Source organism: Anomaloglossus baeobatrachus, chromosome 2, assembly GCF_048569485.1.
Source record: "Anomaloglossus baeobatrachus isolate aAnoBae1 chromosome 2, aAnoBae1.hap1, whole genome shotgun sequence".
NCBI classification, from domain to species: Eukaryota; Metazoa; Chordata; class Amphibia; order Anura; family Aromobatidae; genus Anomaloglossus; species Anomaloglossus baeobatrachus.
In genome coordinates this window covers 513,059,780-513,075,684 of record NC_134354.1, presented here as the reverse complement: position 1 = coordinate 513,075,684, position 15,905 = coordinate 513,059,780, and the positions used below count along the sequence as shown (strand labels likewise).

General features: G+C 49.4%; 1 protein-coding gene across 1 annotated transcript in view; it reads left to right on the top strand.

Annotated features, from left to right (window-relative positions):
- ZBTB11 (zinc finger and BTB domain containing 11) overlaps positions 1 to 15,905 on the top strand; it is a 109,035-nt gene that overhangs the window by 56,835 nt on the left and 36,295 nt on the right. Inside the window, exons 9-10 of the mRNA XM_075336562.1 lie at positions 7,379 to 7,537; positions 7,647 to 7,822. Of these exons, the coding sequence (XP_075192677.1) occupies positions 7,379 to 7,537; positions 7,647 to 7,822 (335 nt within the window). The remainder of the gene's footprint in view (positions 1 to 7,378; positions 7,538 to 7,646; positions 7,823 to 15,905) is intronic.

The following is a 15,905-nucleotide window of genomic DNA, read 5'->3' as shown; positions in this document are numbered from 1 at the left end:
CCGCCCGGATGGACCCTTTGTCCTTGTCGCTGGTCAGCGTAAAGGGCCGCAAGCTTCCAAATCCACCCTGACTCGGTGGATCAAGGAACCAATTCTTGAAACCTACCGTTCTGCTAGGCTCCCGGTTCCCTCAGGGCTGAATGCCCATTCTACCAGAGCCGTGGGTGCGTCCTGGGCATTACGGCACCAGGCTACGGCTCAGCAGGTGTGCCAGGCACCTACCTGGTCGAGTCTGCACACTTTTACCAAGCATTATCAGGTGCATACCTACGCTTCGTCAGACGCCAGCCTAGGTAGACAAGTCCTTCAGGCGGCGGTTGCCCACCTGTACGAAAGGGCTGTTTGACGGCCCTACCACGAGGTATTCTTTTACCCACCCAGGGACTGCTTTTGGACATCCCAATTGTCTGGGTCTCCCAATGGAGCGACAAAGAAGAAGGGAATTTTGTTTACTTACCGTAAATTCCTTTTCTTCTAGCTCCAATTGGGAGACCCAGCACCCGCCCTGTTTTCTTAGGGTTTTTTTCGGTACACATGTTGTTCATGTGAATGGTTGCAGTTCTCCGATGTTTCTTCGGATTGAATTGGTCTTTAAACCAGTTATTGGCTTTCCTCCTTCTTGCTTTTGCACTAAACTGGTGAGCCAGTGATCCCACTGGGGGTGTATAGCCAGAAGGGGAGGGGCCTTACACTTTTGAGTGTAATACTTTGTGTGGCCTCCGGAGGCAGTAGCTATACACCCAATTGTCTGGGTCTCCCAATTGGAGCTAGAAGAAAAGGAATTTACGGTAAGTAAACAAAATTCCCTTCTTTCCTTTTGGAAACACCCAGATTGGGAGGGGGATCACACACACAGGAGAGCAGATTCTGCCCACTTTACTGCAGCTGTAATCCAGGCTATTTCTACAGTAGGATTTCTGTAGGATTTCAGCAGCTGCTCCCCCCAGTGTTTAACAGTGGAAAATATCAAATTTTTTAATTTATTTTTTATATTTTGCTCAATTAAAAACAAATATTTAAACAAAACATTAATACTTTACATTTTTTCAGTTATTGGCATTTTTTTTTTTTTTGTACGACACCTTCCCTTTAAGGAGCTGGCGTTTTTTTTTGTTTTGTATTTTTTCTTCGGTTTTGCGCTTTTGTTTTTTTCCCTTACTCCAAGAGCCATAACATTTTTATGTTTCTATCCATATAGCAGTTTAAAGGCTTGTTTTTTGCGGGATGAGTTGTACTTTTGAGTGACACCATTCATTTTATCATATGATGCAATGGTAAGCAGGGAAAAAATTCAATGTGTGGCTAACAAGAAGAAAAAAAGTTTCAATTCTCCAATTTTGTTTTTATTTTTTTATTGTTTGCAGAGTTCATTTCTCTCTCGCCTTATTGGGGCACACAAGACCATGGGTATATGCTGCTGTTGCCAGGAGGTTGACACTGGCAAACTAAGAAAAAAAGTTAGCTCCTCCTTCGCAGTGTACACCATGTAACTGACCAGGAACCAAGCCAGTTTTTTGCTTAGCGTCCTAGTAGGTGGACATGGTCCTGTTATCAGGCCCTTTTGATTTTTTTTTTTATTTTGTTTTTCCTTGGGCGCATTTTTTAGCTCTCTAACCTCTCTTCTGTTCACAGATAGGCGACAGGGTGTTCCACACTCCTGCTCTCCCCCTATGCGAGAAGAGGGTAACAGGGTGGCTCTGCCATCAGGTTCCCCTTCTTCCTAAGTGGCCAGACACTTTATGCTTTGCGTCCCCCTTTGTAGCGCTTCTAGGCAAGCGGCGCCGAGAGTGCTGACGTTCGACAGTTCCATGACAGGATCAAGTCTGCCGTCCGACTAACTGCTGCGTGGTGCAGCCGAGCCGAAGTCTGCTACCCTCCAGGTTCTTACCTGGCTGGCGCGGCTTCCAACGGACTATTCCCCCCCCCCCCCCGAGTTGGCTGCCTCCCTCTCCCTTGGAGAACCAGGACGACCCTGCTCCCCAGACTCAGGATAGGGTCCCTACTAGGATCCAGAGGAAGTAATCTAAACTGGTCTACACAAAGACCGTTTCCTTCAAAAAACCTAAGTGAGCCCCAAAGTATTTTTCTAATAATCCTGAATTTACCGCCATTCTGGTCAAGCAAAGAGCTCACCCAGAAAAAACTATTTGCTGGCAAGCGACGTCTCATCCTTCTCTATCAGTTCTCTCCGGAACTAGTGAAGGATTGGGCAGATTACCCTGCTGTCGACCCTCCTGTCTCTTGACTGGCCAAGTAAACAGTACTCTCTATTCCAGACAGTACTCTCAAAGAACCCACTCACTGCACCATTGAGGCTCTGGCCAGGTCTATTTTTGAGGCGGTGGGTTCCTCCCCCTGCCCCTCATTTGCCGCAGTGCGGGTTGCCAAGGCTCTTGCTGTTTGGAGTAAGAGTTTACGGAGACTCCTCCGTGCAGAAGGTTTGCCTTCTGAGTTGGTTGAGCTGACTGACCAAATATCCATGGCTGCCAAATAACTTTATATACGCTTCGGTAGACTCTGTGAATTATGCAGCAATGGCGGCCAGCAAATCGGTGGTTATCCGTCGGATTCTCTGGCTTAAAGCCTGGAGTGCAGACGGTGCATCTAAGAGATCCCTAACTGGATTACCCTTTCAGGGGCTCGCCTTTTCAGCGAAACTCTTGACAGAATCATTGCTGATGCAACTGGGGGTAAGAGCACCTCTCTACCACAACCGCGCCCCAAGCGCGCACCTCGCAAGAGATTTCCCTGGCATTTTCGGTCCTTTCGGGACTTTACCTCTCAGGCACCTGCGCGGTGTGTGGGACCCTCACGGCGCAGCGGTCAAAAGCCTGGACCCTCTAAGACAAACACGGTCTGACGCTTCTGTCCTAGGCAGCCCAGGTCCGGTGGTTCCTGTGCTCCTCATTGCTCCTCAGCATGATGCCAGGCCTCCCTGACCACCGTAGGAGGTTGACTGCTCCTCTCCAGGACGTCTGGCTTTTCTATATAGACAACACCTGGGTTCGAGAATTGGTATCCACCGGTTACAAAATCGAGTTCACCTTTCTCCCTACAAGACGTTTCCTGCATTCCCAAATCTGCGGCCCAAAATCGGGCCTTGTCTCATGCTATCATGGTACTTCGCGACGCAGGCGTCATCGTACCAGTTCCACCGAACAAAATTACAAAGGTTTTTACTCAAATATTTTTTGTTCCCAAAAAGGATGGCTCAGCTTGTCCTATTTTAGACCTCGAGGGGCTAAACAGAGCAGTGCGGACTCGCCTCTTTCGCATGGAATCTCTAAGATCTGTGGTTCCGTCCATGGAACCAGGAGAATTCCAGGCCTCCATCGATATACAAGATGCCTACTTGCACATTCCAATATGCAAAGTTCACCAGAGGTTCTTTCGGCTCTTTACCAAAGTCATGGTGGCCGTCATGACAGTGTTTCTCACCAGGGGTATTGTAGTCATCCCGTACTTAGACGACCTCCTCATAAAGGGACAGTCATTTCTTGCCTGCCCAGAGAGTGTGCAAATCTGCTTGGACACTCTCTTGCGGTTGGGCTGCCTCGTCAACCGCCAGAACTCGTCTTTACTTCCATTTCAAAATCTTGTCTTTTTGGGCATGGTCCTAGACACTTCTCGAGCCCGGGTGTTTCTACCAGTAGAGAAATGGACCTCCCTGACACAGGGCATTCAGGTCCTCCGGCGCAAGCGCTGCCTTCCACGTAGTTCGGGATGAAGATTTTGGGGAAGATGGTGGCGGCGATGGAGCGAACGGTATGGCTTCAATTTCACCTTCGTCCTCTTCAGTTAGCTCTCCTTTTAGCGTGGGACAGGAACCTGGCGTCCCTCGATCGCCCAATTCTTCTTTCCCAGAGGGTGAGTCACTCCCTCCTCTGGTGGACCCATCACTCCTCGCTCTCTCAAGGGAGATCCTTCCTTCCGATTCACTGGCACGTAGTCATGACTGACGCCAGTCTGATAGGTTGGGGAGCAGTGTTCCACCATCACGCAGTTCAGGGTCGCTGGTCTCTCCCAGAACGCTCCCCCCCCAATCAACATTCTGGATCTAAGGGCCGTATTTCTGGCCCTTCAAGAGTTCCTTGTGCTTATCTCGGGTCTCCCTGTTTGGATTCAATCTGACAACGCCACTGTAGTGCTATACATAAATCATCAAGGAGGGACCCGCAGCTTAGCAGCAATGGAAGAAGTCACCAAGATCCTTCGTTGGGCAGAGAAGCACACCTCTATCTCCGCGGTTCACATCCCAGGAGTAGAGAATTGCGCTGCAGACTTCTTAAGCCAACAAGGTCTGACAGCGGGAGAGTGGTCCCTCCATGACGAGGTTTTCCAGCAGATCTGCCGCAGGTGGGGTCCTCAGGACGTGGACCTCATGGCATCTCGCCAAAACGCCAAGGTCCATCCCTTCATAGCCCGCTCCCGCGACCCGCATGCAATAGGCTCCGACGCCCTGATTCTGCTGTGGTCCCAGTTTTGTCTCGTTTACATATTCTCTCCTCTTCCCCTTATTGCGAGGGTGATCAAGAAGGTCAAGGTGGAGGAAGTCTCGGTGATACTAGTAGCTCCAGATTGGCCCAGGAGGGCCTGGAACTCATCCAGCTACTAGGCAACACTCCCTAGCAGCTTCTCGACCACCCAGATCTTCTGTCACAGGGACCAATTTGCCACCACAACTCCGCTAGACTGCGTTTGACGGCGTGGCTGTTGAATACTGTATTCTAGCCAGGACCGATCTCCCCCATCCTAGGTAATTTCCACTATGATAAATGCTAGAAAGCCCTCCTCGGCTCGCATTTATCATAGAACCTGGAGATCGTTTCTTTCCTAGTGCGAACAACATGGAAAAGTCACCGCTTACCTTTTCCTTGTCCAACATCCTGACGTTTTTGCAGGTAGGACTGGATTCGGTGCTAGCCCTCAGTACCTTCAAGGGACAGGTCTCCAACCTTTTTTGTTGGTTTTTTTTTTTTTTTTTCCAGAAGCAGCTAGCGACTCGGTCGCAGATTCGTACCTTTCTTCAGGGGGTAACCCATCTGGTTCCCCCTATAGCCAGCCCCTAGATCCATGGGACCTTAATCTGGTTTTAGGAGTCCTTCAGCAAGCGCCTTTTGAACCACAGCGAGAAATCTCGCTCTTTTCTTAACTGGAAAGTCTCGTTTAGTGGCCATCACGTCGATGAGGCGAGTTTCAGAATTGGTGGCTCCCTCTTGCCGAGTTCCCTACCTGGTTTTTCACCAGGACAAGGTTGTTCTATGGCCCTCACCGTCTTTCCTCCCAAAGGTAGTTTCTCCTTTTCATCTAAATGAGAAAATTGTCCTGCCTTCATTTTGCCCTGCTCAAATTCATTCATTTGAGAAGTCCCTACATAATCTAGATCTTGTCAGGGCTCTGAGGATCTATATCTCTCATACCATGCCGTTTTGCAAGTCAGACGCACTCTTTGTACATCCAGAAGGGCACAGGAAAGGTGCTTCAGCCTCGAAGTTGACAATTGGTCTTTGGATTAGATCAGCTATTCGAGAGGCGTACAGGGTCAAAGGCGTCACCCTTCTGGAGGGGTGAAGGTTCATTCCAACCGAGCGGTGGGAGCAACTTGGGCTGTTCGCCATCAAGGTTCAGCATCTTAACTTTGCAAACCCGCTTCCTGGTCCAGCATCCACACGTTCACCAGGCTCTACAGAGTACTTATGCAGGCTTCCAGGCTTCTGCGGATGCTGACCTGGGGAGACAAGTTTTGCAGGCGGCTGTGGCTCAGCTCTGATTCAGAAGGACCCTGTTTTCAGTTTCTACCTTTTTATAGTTAATGGTCAGTTGGTTTGTCTGACTTTACCAGTTAATGGTTCTGTTCCCACTTTGGGACGTCCCATGGTCCTGTGTCCCCCAAAAAGGCGAGAGAGAAAGGAAGATTTTTGTGTACTCACCATAAAATCTTTTTCTCGGAGCCTTCATTGGGGGGACAGCACCCACCGTTTGGATTAGACGTTTTCTCTTTGCATAATCTACAGCTTCTCCTACTACTTTTACACTAAACTGGCTTAGTTCCTGGTCAGTCACAGGGTGTACATTGCGGAGGAGGAGCTAACTTTTTTTTTTTAGTTTGCCTATTGTCAACCTCCTGGCAACAGCAGCATACACCCATGGTCCTGTGTTCACCAATGAAGGCTCAGAGAAAACGATTTTATTGTGAGTACACACAAATCTTCCTTTTACAATAAAACTGACCTGGCAGCATGCTTCCCCAGGTCAGTACGATCACATAGATATCAAACATGTATAGTTTTTGTTTAATCTAAGAGGTAAAAAAAAAATGTGAGATTTAAAAGAAAAACAAAATTATTTATATATATATATATATATATATATATATATATATATATATATATATATATATATATATATATATATATATATATATATATATATATATATATATATATATATATATATATATATATATCTCTTGTTTGTTGCAACTTTCCAAGAGCCGTAACATTTTCCATTTTGGGGTATGCGGCTGTGTGAGCACTTGGTTTTGTGCCCCGAGCCAATGTTTTTATTGATATTGTCTTGGAATATATACAGTGTTTTGATCACCTGTGATTACATTTTTTTCTTTTGTTCCAGTGTCCAAAATCGGCAATTATGGCATTGTTTGTTTTATTTATTTTTTTTCTCATTACGCTGTTCACCAATCGGATTAATTTATTTTATGTTTTGGTAGATTGGACTTGTATGAACGCAGTGATGCGAAATGTGTTTTTTGTTTTTTTTTTTTTTTTTTTATTTCTTAAATCTTAATGTGGTAAAAGGGGGGTGGATATGAACTTTTCAGATTTTTTAAAACCTGTTTTTTCTACTTGTTGCTGTATTTTATAGTCCTTTTTTAAGGGGTTTGAACCTGCAATAGTCTGATCACTTGTGCTACAGTCTCCTATGAACACTGGCTACGGGCCAGACAGAGGTCATCAGCTGACCCCTGGCTGTCATGACAACTCATCAGCATCCTGCGACCACGTCGCGGGAGTGCAGATAGGGGGGTCAGAACAGCGCACCCCTCTCCCCTCCCCCTGCATATCCGCATTAAATGCCTTGGTTTTAGATTGACAGCAGCATTTAGTATATTAACAGCCCGCAGCTGTTAGAAGCACATGATGGCACATAAAATCAGACCACACGTGCAGGGAAAGATGCGGGCTCGGCGTTCGAGCGCACATCAAAGGCAGGGAGTTGAGCCATGACAATAACCAGTTAGTATGGTTACAGACAGTATGTTCCTGTGTGGCAGGGTAGTACATAACTAAATTTCTATAAGTGACACTCGCCTTGCATGAGAGATTTGCAGTATGACTTTCATATTGATTCTATATAGGTGTGAAAGAAGCTTCTCTGAAGCCCGGGATCTGCAGCAGCACATGAATAAGCACCTTGGCGTGAAGCCCTTTGAGTGTGAAGTTTGTGGGAAATGCTACAGCTGGAAGAAAGACTGGTACTCCCATGTAAAATCCCATTCCGTTACTGAGCCGTATAGGTGAGGATACGTTTATTCTTTGTACTTCATGGTAACATATCTCTTTATATCTGGATTTTTCTGTATGTAGCAAACGTGTTACGGCATTTGTCCATTTTCACCATCTCAGGTGTAATGTTTGTGGAAAGGAGTTCTTTGAGAAGTCACTATTCAGGAGACATGTCAATAAGGCAACCCATGGCAAGAAGGGAAGAATCAAGAGGAATATCGAGCGAGTTTGTAACCATTGTGGAAAAACCTTTACCCAACTGAGGGAGTTCAGGAGACACGTGAACAATCATGAAGGTAAAGCAAAGACTTGTGGGGTTCACACATCTTTTATAATGCGGTTTCTGAAGTCTCTGGTCGTTCTTGGATTAGGAGTCCAGTGGGTGGCCTGTGGCAATGATTGACAGCATTCACTATATTACTCTGCATGCACATGTTCCCTGCCAAGAAACATGGAGGATGAATTTAGATTCATTTAGGCTATGTGCGCACGCTGCGTTTTTTTGCGCATTTTTCGGGTGCGGTTTTGCTCTAAAAACTGCATGAATCTCCTTCCCCAATTAAGTCTGAGATTTCATTTTTGCTGTCCACACGTTGCAGTTTTTTTAGCTGCGTTTTTGTGCTCACCACAAAGTTGCAGCATGTCAATTCTTTTTGCGGTTTTCCCTGCGTTTTGCACCCATTGAATTGAATGGAGAAAAACGCATGTGTTTCTTTATGCGTGTTTGCCACGGGTGCATTTTCTTCAGCGCTCTATTGGGAGACCCAGACGATTGGGGTATAGCTACTGCCCTCCGGAGGCCACACAAAGCACTACACTAAAAAGTGCAAGGCCCCTCCCCTTCTGGCTATACCCCCCCCGTGGTATCACGGGTACTCCAGTTTTCAAGCTTTGTGCGAAGGAGGTCAGACATTCCATGCATAGCTCCACAGATTTTAGTCAGCAGTAGCTGCTGACTATTTCGGATGGAAGAAAAGAGGGCCCATATAGGGTTCCCAGCATGCTCCCTTCTCACCCGTAGATGGTGTTGTAAGGTTGAGGTACCTATTGCTGGTACAGGGGCTGGAGCCCCACATGCTGTTTTCCTTCCACATCCCCTTGTAGGGCTCTGTGGAAGTGGGATCCTGCCGGCCTCAAAGCTCTGACGCCGGGCTCCATCCACAGACCCATAGCACCTGGTGGATGCCGAGCAGGAGTACCATCAGGGACAAGGCCCTGCATCATACAGGTACTCTGTGTCCCCGGCAGGCACAGACACACTCCGGGCTGGCTGGGTGTTGTAGTGCGCCGGGGACCGTAACGCTAGAGCTAGTGTTCCTACAGTTTAACTGGGGGACTTTTTTCTGTGTTGTGGGAACGCAGCGCCGACCCCCGCTGGACCGGCGGCGCTGCTGTGACTTTTAGTTCGCCGGGGACACGCCGACCGCGCTTTTACGGCGGTGGCGTTTATAAATCTAGTCCCCGGCTTTTGCGGCCTAGGACGCCGGCAGCTCCGATTCGTTCCCGCCCCCACCCTGTCAATCAGGGTAGGGGAGAGACGCTGTTTCACGGCAGCGACGAGGGCTGGAGCCTGATTTACATGCTCCAGCCCTCTCACTAGGCACAGAGGGAAGCAGGCTTCCCGCTCTTAGTCAGGAACGCCCAGGGCCCGCCCCCCCTCCTCTCTCAGGACGCCGGCAGCCATTACATGCATGTCTGGCTGGAGGAAGGACGCAAGGCTCTGGGAGACCTGGACTAGGGGGCTTTGGAGATCACACACCCGCTCTTAAGCGGGCGGTAAGCGGCTTTTCAGCTGGCCCCTCTAGTGCCTCAGTGTGTATTAGTGTACTGTGTCACTGGACATATATATATTTCCTTATTGCTTGCACTGTGAGGTCGCTTCCTGGCTGTATACCCAGATCGCTCTGAGGAGGCAGCAACATGTCATCCACAAAACGCAAGGCTGCCAAGGCTAGGGCTGGGTACACTGCGTGTGCTGCATGTGGGGCTGCTCTACCAGCAGGCTCCAAGGACCCCCATTGTGTGCAATGCTCAGATCCGGTGCTGCATCGCCAGCCGGAGTCAGGAGAGATAGTGACCCAGGCTGAGACGCCTGTAAGTCCTGCCCCGGTGTCAGGGACAGACTTTGCAGTTTTTGCTGATAATATGTCTGTGACTATGGCAAAAATCCTTGAAACTTTGCAATCCATGCCTGGGGCTCAGTCTATGGACACGGCGAGGTCTCTGTCCTCTAATCCCCCTCAGTTGGATTTAATCCAGACTGCAAGGGGGTCCCCGGCTTCACAGGCTGAGTATTATGACTCAGATGATAGCCCCAGCCACCCTAAGCGGGCTCGCTGGGAAAGACCCTCAACGTCATCACACTGCTCAGGGTCTCAGCGCAATCAGTCGCTCTGTGATGCGTCTGATGAGAGTGATCAGGAGTCTTATCCTGGAACCCCTCTCAATCTGGATACCCCGGATGGGGACGCCATGGTAAATGAGCTTATCTCAGCCATCAATAGACTGTTGGATATTTCTCCCCCAGCCCCTTCTGCAGAGGAGGCAGCTGCAGAGCAGGAGAAGTTTCGTTTTCTCTATCCCAAGCGTAAATTAAGTGCTTTCTTGGATCACTCTGACTTCAGAGAGTCAATCCAGAAACACGACGCTCATCCAGAAAGGCGTTTCTCTAAACGTTCTAAGGATACACGTTTTCCTTTCCCCCCTGATGTGGTCAAGCGCTGGACCCAGTGTCCAAAAGTTGACCCCCCGATTTCCAAACTTGCAGCTAGATCCATAGTTGCAGTGGAGGATGGCGCTTCACTTAAGGATGCCAATGACAGACAGATGGACCTCTGGTTAAAATCTGTCTATGAAGCTATCGGCGCGTCGTTTGCTCCAGCATTCGCAGCCGTATGGGCACTCCAAGCTATTTCAGCAGGGTTAGCAAAAGTGGATGCTATCTTACATCCAGCGGTGCCGCAAGTGGCGTCCCTTACCTCGCAGATGTCCGCGTTTGCGTCTTACGCTATCAATGCGGTCCTAGAATCTACCAGCCGCACCTCAATGGCGTCCGCCAATTCGGTAGTTTTGCGCAGAGCCTTGTGGTTAAAGGACTGGAAAGCAGATGCTGGTTCCAAAAAATGTTTAACCAGCCTGCCTTTATCTAGAGATAGACTGTTTGGCGAGCCATTGGCTGACATCATTAAACAGTCCAAGGGTAAAGACTCTTCTTTGCCCCAGCCCAGATCAAGCAAACCTCAGCAGAAAAAATGGCAGCAGAGGTTTCAGTCCTTTCGAGGTTCGGGCAAGACACAATTCTCCTCGTCCAAAGGGACTCAGAGGACGCAAAGAAGCTCAGATTCCTGGCGGGCTCACGCGCGCCCCAAGAAAGCAAATGGAGGAACCGCTTCCAAAGCGGCTACCTCATGACTTCCAGCTCCCCCCCTCCGCATCTCCGGTCGGGGGCAGGCTCTCCCGCTTTTCCGACATTTGGATGTCACAGGTCAAAGACCGGTGGGTGACAGACATTTTGTCTCGCGGGTACAGAATCGAGTTCAGTTCTCGTCCTCCAGCTCGGTTCTTCAGAACCTCCCCACATCCAGACCGAGCAGATGCCCTGCTGCAGGCGGTGGACTCCCTAAGAGCGGAAGGAGTAGTGGTTCCTGTACCGCCTCAGGAACAAGGGAGAGGGTTTTACTCCAATCTCTTTGTGGTTCCAAAAAAGGACGGCTCGTTCCGTCCTGTTCTGGATCTAAAGCTGCTCAACAAACATGTGCACGCCAGGCGGTTCCGGATGGAAACCCTCCGCTCTGTCGTGGCCTCAATGTCTCAAGGAGACTTCCTTGCCTCAATAGACATCAAAGATGCTTATCTCCACGTGCCAATTGCTACAGAACATCAACGTTTTCTACGTTTTGTGATAGGAAACGACCATCTTCAGTTCGTAGCTCTGCCATTCGGTCTGGCGACAGCTCCACGGGTTTTCACCAAGGTCATGGCGGCAGTGGTAGCGGTCTTGCACTCTCAGGGACACTCGGTGATCCCTTACCTAGACGATCTACTGGTCAAGGCACCCTCTCAAGAGGCATGCCAACTCAGTCTACATGCTACACTGGAGACTCTACAGACGTTCGGATGGATCATCAACTTTCCAAAGTCGAATCTGTCTCCGACACAGTCACTAACGTATCTTGGCATGGAGTTCCATACTCGAGCAGCGAGAGTGAAGCTTCCGCTGAACAAGCAGCGGTCACTACAGACAGGGGTGCAATCCCTCCTTCAGGGCCAGTCGCACCCCTTACGGCGCCTCATGCACTTCCTCGGGAAGATGGTGGCAGCCATGGAAGCAGTTCCCTTTGCGCAGTTTCATCTGCGTCCACTTCAATGGGACATTCTCCGCCAATGGGACGGGAAGTCAACGTCCCTGGACAGGAAAGTCTCTCTTTCCCAGACGGCCAAGGACTCTCTACAATGGTGGCTCCTTCCCACCTCATTGTCTCAGGGAAGATCCTTCCTGCCCCCATCCTGGGCAGTGGTCACGACAGATGCGAGTCTGTCAGGGTGGGGAGCAGTGTTTCTCCACCACAGGGCTCAGGGGACGTGGACTCCGCAGGAGTCCACCCTTCAGATCAATGTTCTGGAAATCAGAGCAGTGTATCTTGCCCTACTAGCCTTCCAGCAGTGGCTGGAAGGAAGGCAGATCCGAATTCAGTCGGACAACTCCACAGCGGTGGCATACATCAACCACCAAGGGGGGACACGCAGTCGGCAAGCCTTCCAGGAAGTCCGGCGGATTCTGTTGTGGGTGGAAGCCACGGCCTCCACCATATCCGCAGTTCACATCCCCGCCGTAGAAAACTGGGAAGCAGACTTCCTCAGTCGCCAGGGCATGGACGCAGGGGAATGGTCCCTTCACCCGGACGTGTTTCAGGAAATCTGTCGCCGATGGGGAGTGCCGGACGTCGACCTAATGGCGTCCCGGCACAACAACAAGGTCCCGGCATTCATGGCGAGGTCGCGCGATCAAAGAGCTCTGGCGGCAGACGCATTGGTTCAAGATTGGTCGCAGTTCCGGCTCCCATACGTCTTTCCACCTCTGGCACTCTTGCCCAGAGTGTTACGCAAGATCAGATCCGATTGCAGCCGCGTCATACTCGTCGCCCCAGACTGGCCGAGGAGATCGTGGTATCCGGATCTGTGGCATCTCACGGTCGGTCGACCGTGGTCACTGCCAGACCGACCAGACTTACTGTCCCAAGGGCCGTTTTTCCATCAGAATTCTGCGGCCCTGAACCTGACTGTGTGGCCATTGAGTCCTGGATCCTAGCGTCTGCAGGATTATCTCAAGGAGTCGTAGCCACAATGAGACAAGCTAGGAAGTCGACGTCTGCTAAGATCTACCACAGAACGTGGAAGATTTTCTTATCTTGGTGCTCTGCACAGAGAGTATCCCCTTGGCCATTTGCATTGCCCACCTTTCTTTCCTTCCTGCAATCGGGGTTGGAAAAGGGCTTGTCGCTCAGCTCCCTTAAAGGGCAAGTCTCGGCACTGTCGGTGTTTTTTCAGAAGCGTCTAGCACGTCTTCCTAAGGTGCGCACGTTCCTACAGGGGGTCTGTCATATTGTGCCCCCGTACAAGCGGCCGTTAGATCCATGGGATCTGAACAGAGTACTTGTTGCTCTGCAAAAGCCGCCCTTCGAGCCTCTAAAGGACGTTTCCTTTTCTCGCCTGTCACAGAAAGTGGCGTTTCTTGTCGCGATCACATCGCTTCGGCGAGTGTCTGAGCTGGCAGCTTTGTCATCCAAGGCTCCTTTCCTGGTGTTCCACCAGGACAAGGTAGTGCTGCGCCCCATTCCGGAGTTTCTCCCTAAGGTCGTATCCTCGTTTCATCTTAATCAGGATATATCCTTGCCTTCCTTTTACCCTCATCCGGTTCACCGGTATGAAAAGGACTTACGTTTGCTAGATCTGGTGAGAGCACTCAGAATCTACATTTCCCGAACGGCGCCCATGCGCCGTTCCGATGCTCTTTTTGTCCTTGTCGCTGGTCCGCGCAAGGGATTGCAGGCTTCTAAAGCCACCCTGGCTCGATGGATCAAAGAACCAATTCTAGAGGCCTACCGCTCTGCGGGGCTTCCGGTTCCTTCAGGGCTAAAAGCCCACTCAACCAGAGCCGTGGGTGCGTCCTGGGCATTACGACACCAGGCTTCGGCTCAACAGGTGTGCCAGGCAGCAACCTGGTCCAGTCTGCACACTTTCACCAAGCATTATCAGGTGCATACCTATGCTTCGGCGGATGCCAGCTTAGGTAGAAGAGTTCTGCAGGCGGCAGTGACATCCCCGTAGGGGAGGGCTGTTTTTTTGCAGCTCTAACATGAGGTATTTCTTTACCCACCCAGGGACAGCTTTTGGACGTCCCAATCGTCTGGGTCTCCCAATAGAGCGCTGAAGAAGAAGGGAATTTTGTTACTTACCGTAAATTCCTTTTCTTCTAGCTCTTATTGGGAGACCCAGCACCCGCCCTGTTGTCCTTCGGGATTTTTTTGTGGTTTGCGGGTACACATGTTGTTCATGTTGAACGGTTTTTTCGGTTCTCCGATGTTTCTCGGAGTTAATTTGTTTAAACCAGTTATTGGCTTCCTCCTTCTTGCTTTGGCACTAAAACTGGAGTACCCGTGATACCACGGGGGGGTATAGCCAGAAGGGGAGGGGCCTTGCACTTTTTAGTGTAGTGCTTTGTGTGGCCTCCGGAGGGCAGTAGCTATACCCCAATCGTCTGGGTCTCCCAATAAGAGCTAGAAGAAAAGGAATTTACGGTAAGTAACAAAATTCCCTTCTTTGTGCGTTTTTTTTTTTTTTTTTTTTGGGGCCAAAAACGCTGCATCTTTGTGGTCACAAAAAACGCAGCGTGCGCACACAGCCTTATAGTTAGATGTTACTCAAATCTAATACTAATATCTAGCTGCTCTATACCATGCAGTGTGTACAGCACACTGACCTTTTGGAATGACAGATTCCTTTAAAAGATATGTCACATGTTTTTGCCACCTAATATGAAACCAGCATAATGTAGAGACGGAGACCCTGATTCCAGCAATGTTACTAACTGGGCTGTTTTCTGTTGTTTTGATAACCAATGTTTTGTCAGCAGGAGGTTATCAATGGAGGACTAGTAAACCTGCTGCCAGTCCTCTATGTTCATGAGCTCTGTATAACCCCTCCTACCACTGATTGGCAGCTTTCTGCCTATGAACAGTGTACACAGCTGTCAATGATGCTGGCAGTGTTATACAAAGCTCAACATTCTTCAATGTTCAGATCTGCAGCAGATTAAACTGGTTTTATCCAAATTATAACAAGCAGCCCAGCAAGTGATAGGTCACTTGTGATCTCTACCCCTACATTATGCTGTTCGTGAATGAAGTACAAAGCCGTAGTGACAAATTCCCTTTAAAGAGAATCTGTGAGCAGGATTTCACTCCCAAACTATTTATATGTACATGTAGCTCTTTCAAAGAAAAGTCCACCAATACGTTTACATGGCCAGTCCATTACTGAGAAATCCGTGTTTGAACTGACATGCAGTTGATGATGTGTGGGATGACGTTTTGGCAAAGAACTGTAACACACGGGGTTAAAATTTCAACTCAAAACATAGTCTGTGACGTTCCCTGAGTCAAATGGGTGTCTGTGCAAAATTTTGTGATTGTACATGCGACGGTGTGAATTCCTTTAGCGGAGACACACATATATATATATATATACACACACTCACACTCAGCTTTCTATATATATAATTGCCTTAGTCTGTCTGTCTGTCTGTCTGTCTTGCTCCAAAATGGTGTCGTTACGGTGACAAATTTCGGATTGGCCTCTCGCCTGGCCCCGCCCCCGCATGGATTGCCCGCTCGCCCCGACCCTCCGCACGCATCGACCGCTCGGCCACGCCCTTTCCCCCGAATTCAAACGAAGCCCCGACTTCTCCAGCCCAGACATAACCTTGCGATACTGGGATCGTGACGGAGCTGGTGTACACTGGTAACCATGATACACATCGCGTAACTATAGGAAGCGCTTCCCTTAGTTACCCGATGTGTATCATGGTTACCAGCGTACACCGGCTCCCGGTACACATGTGCAGGGAGCCGGCATATGCTGCGGTCAATAATGAAGTGTCATGCAGCGGTGAAAGAGTTAAAGACACTGCAAGACACTTCATTATAGGCAGAGGGCACCCCCAGAAGAGAGAAGAAAGAAGACCCCCATCATACTCACCAGACGCCGACCGGGAGCAGGTGAGCGCATCAAGGTCCTGCAGCGGCGGAACACACATAAGAACAGACACACACACATCAGATCACACTCACTCACACACACCTCACACACACATCAGATCGC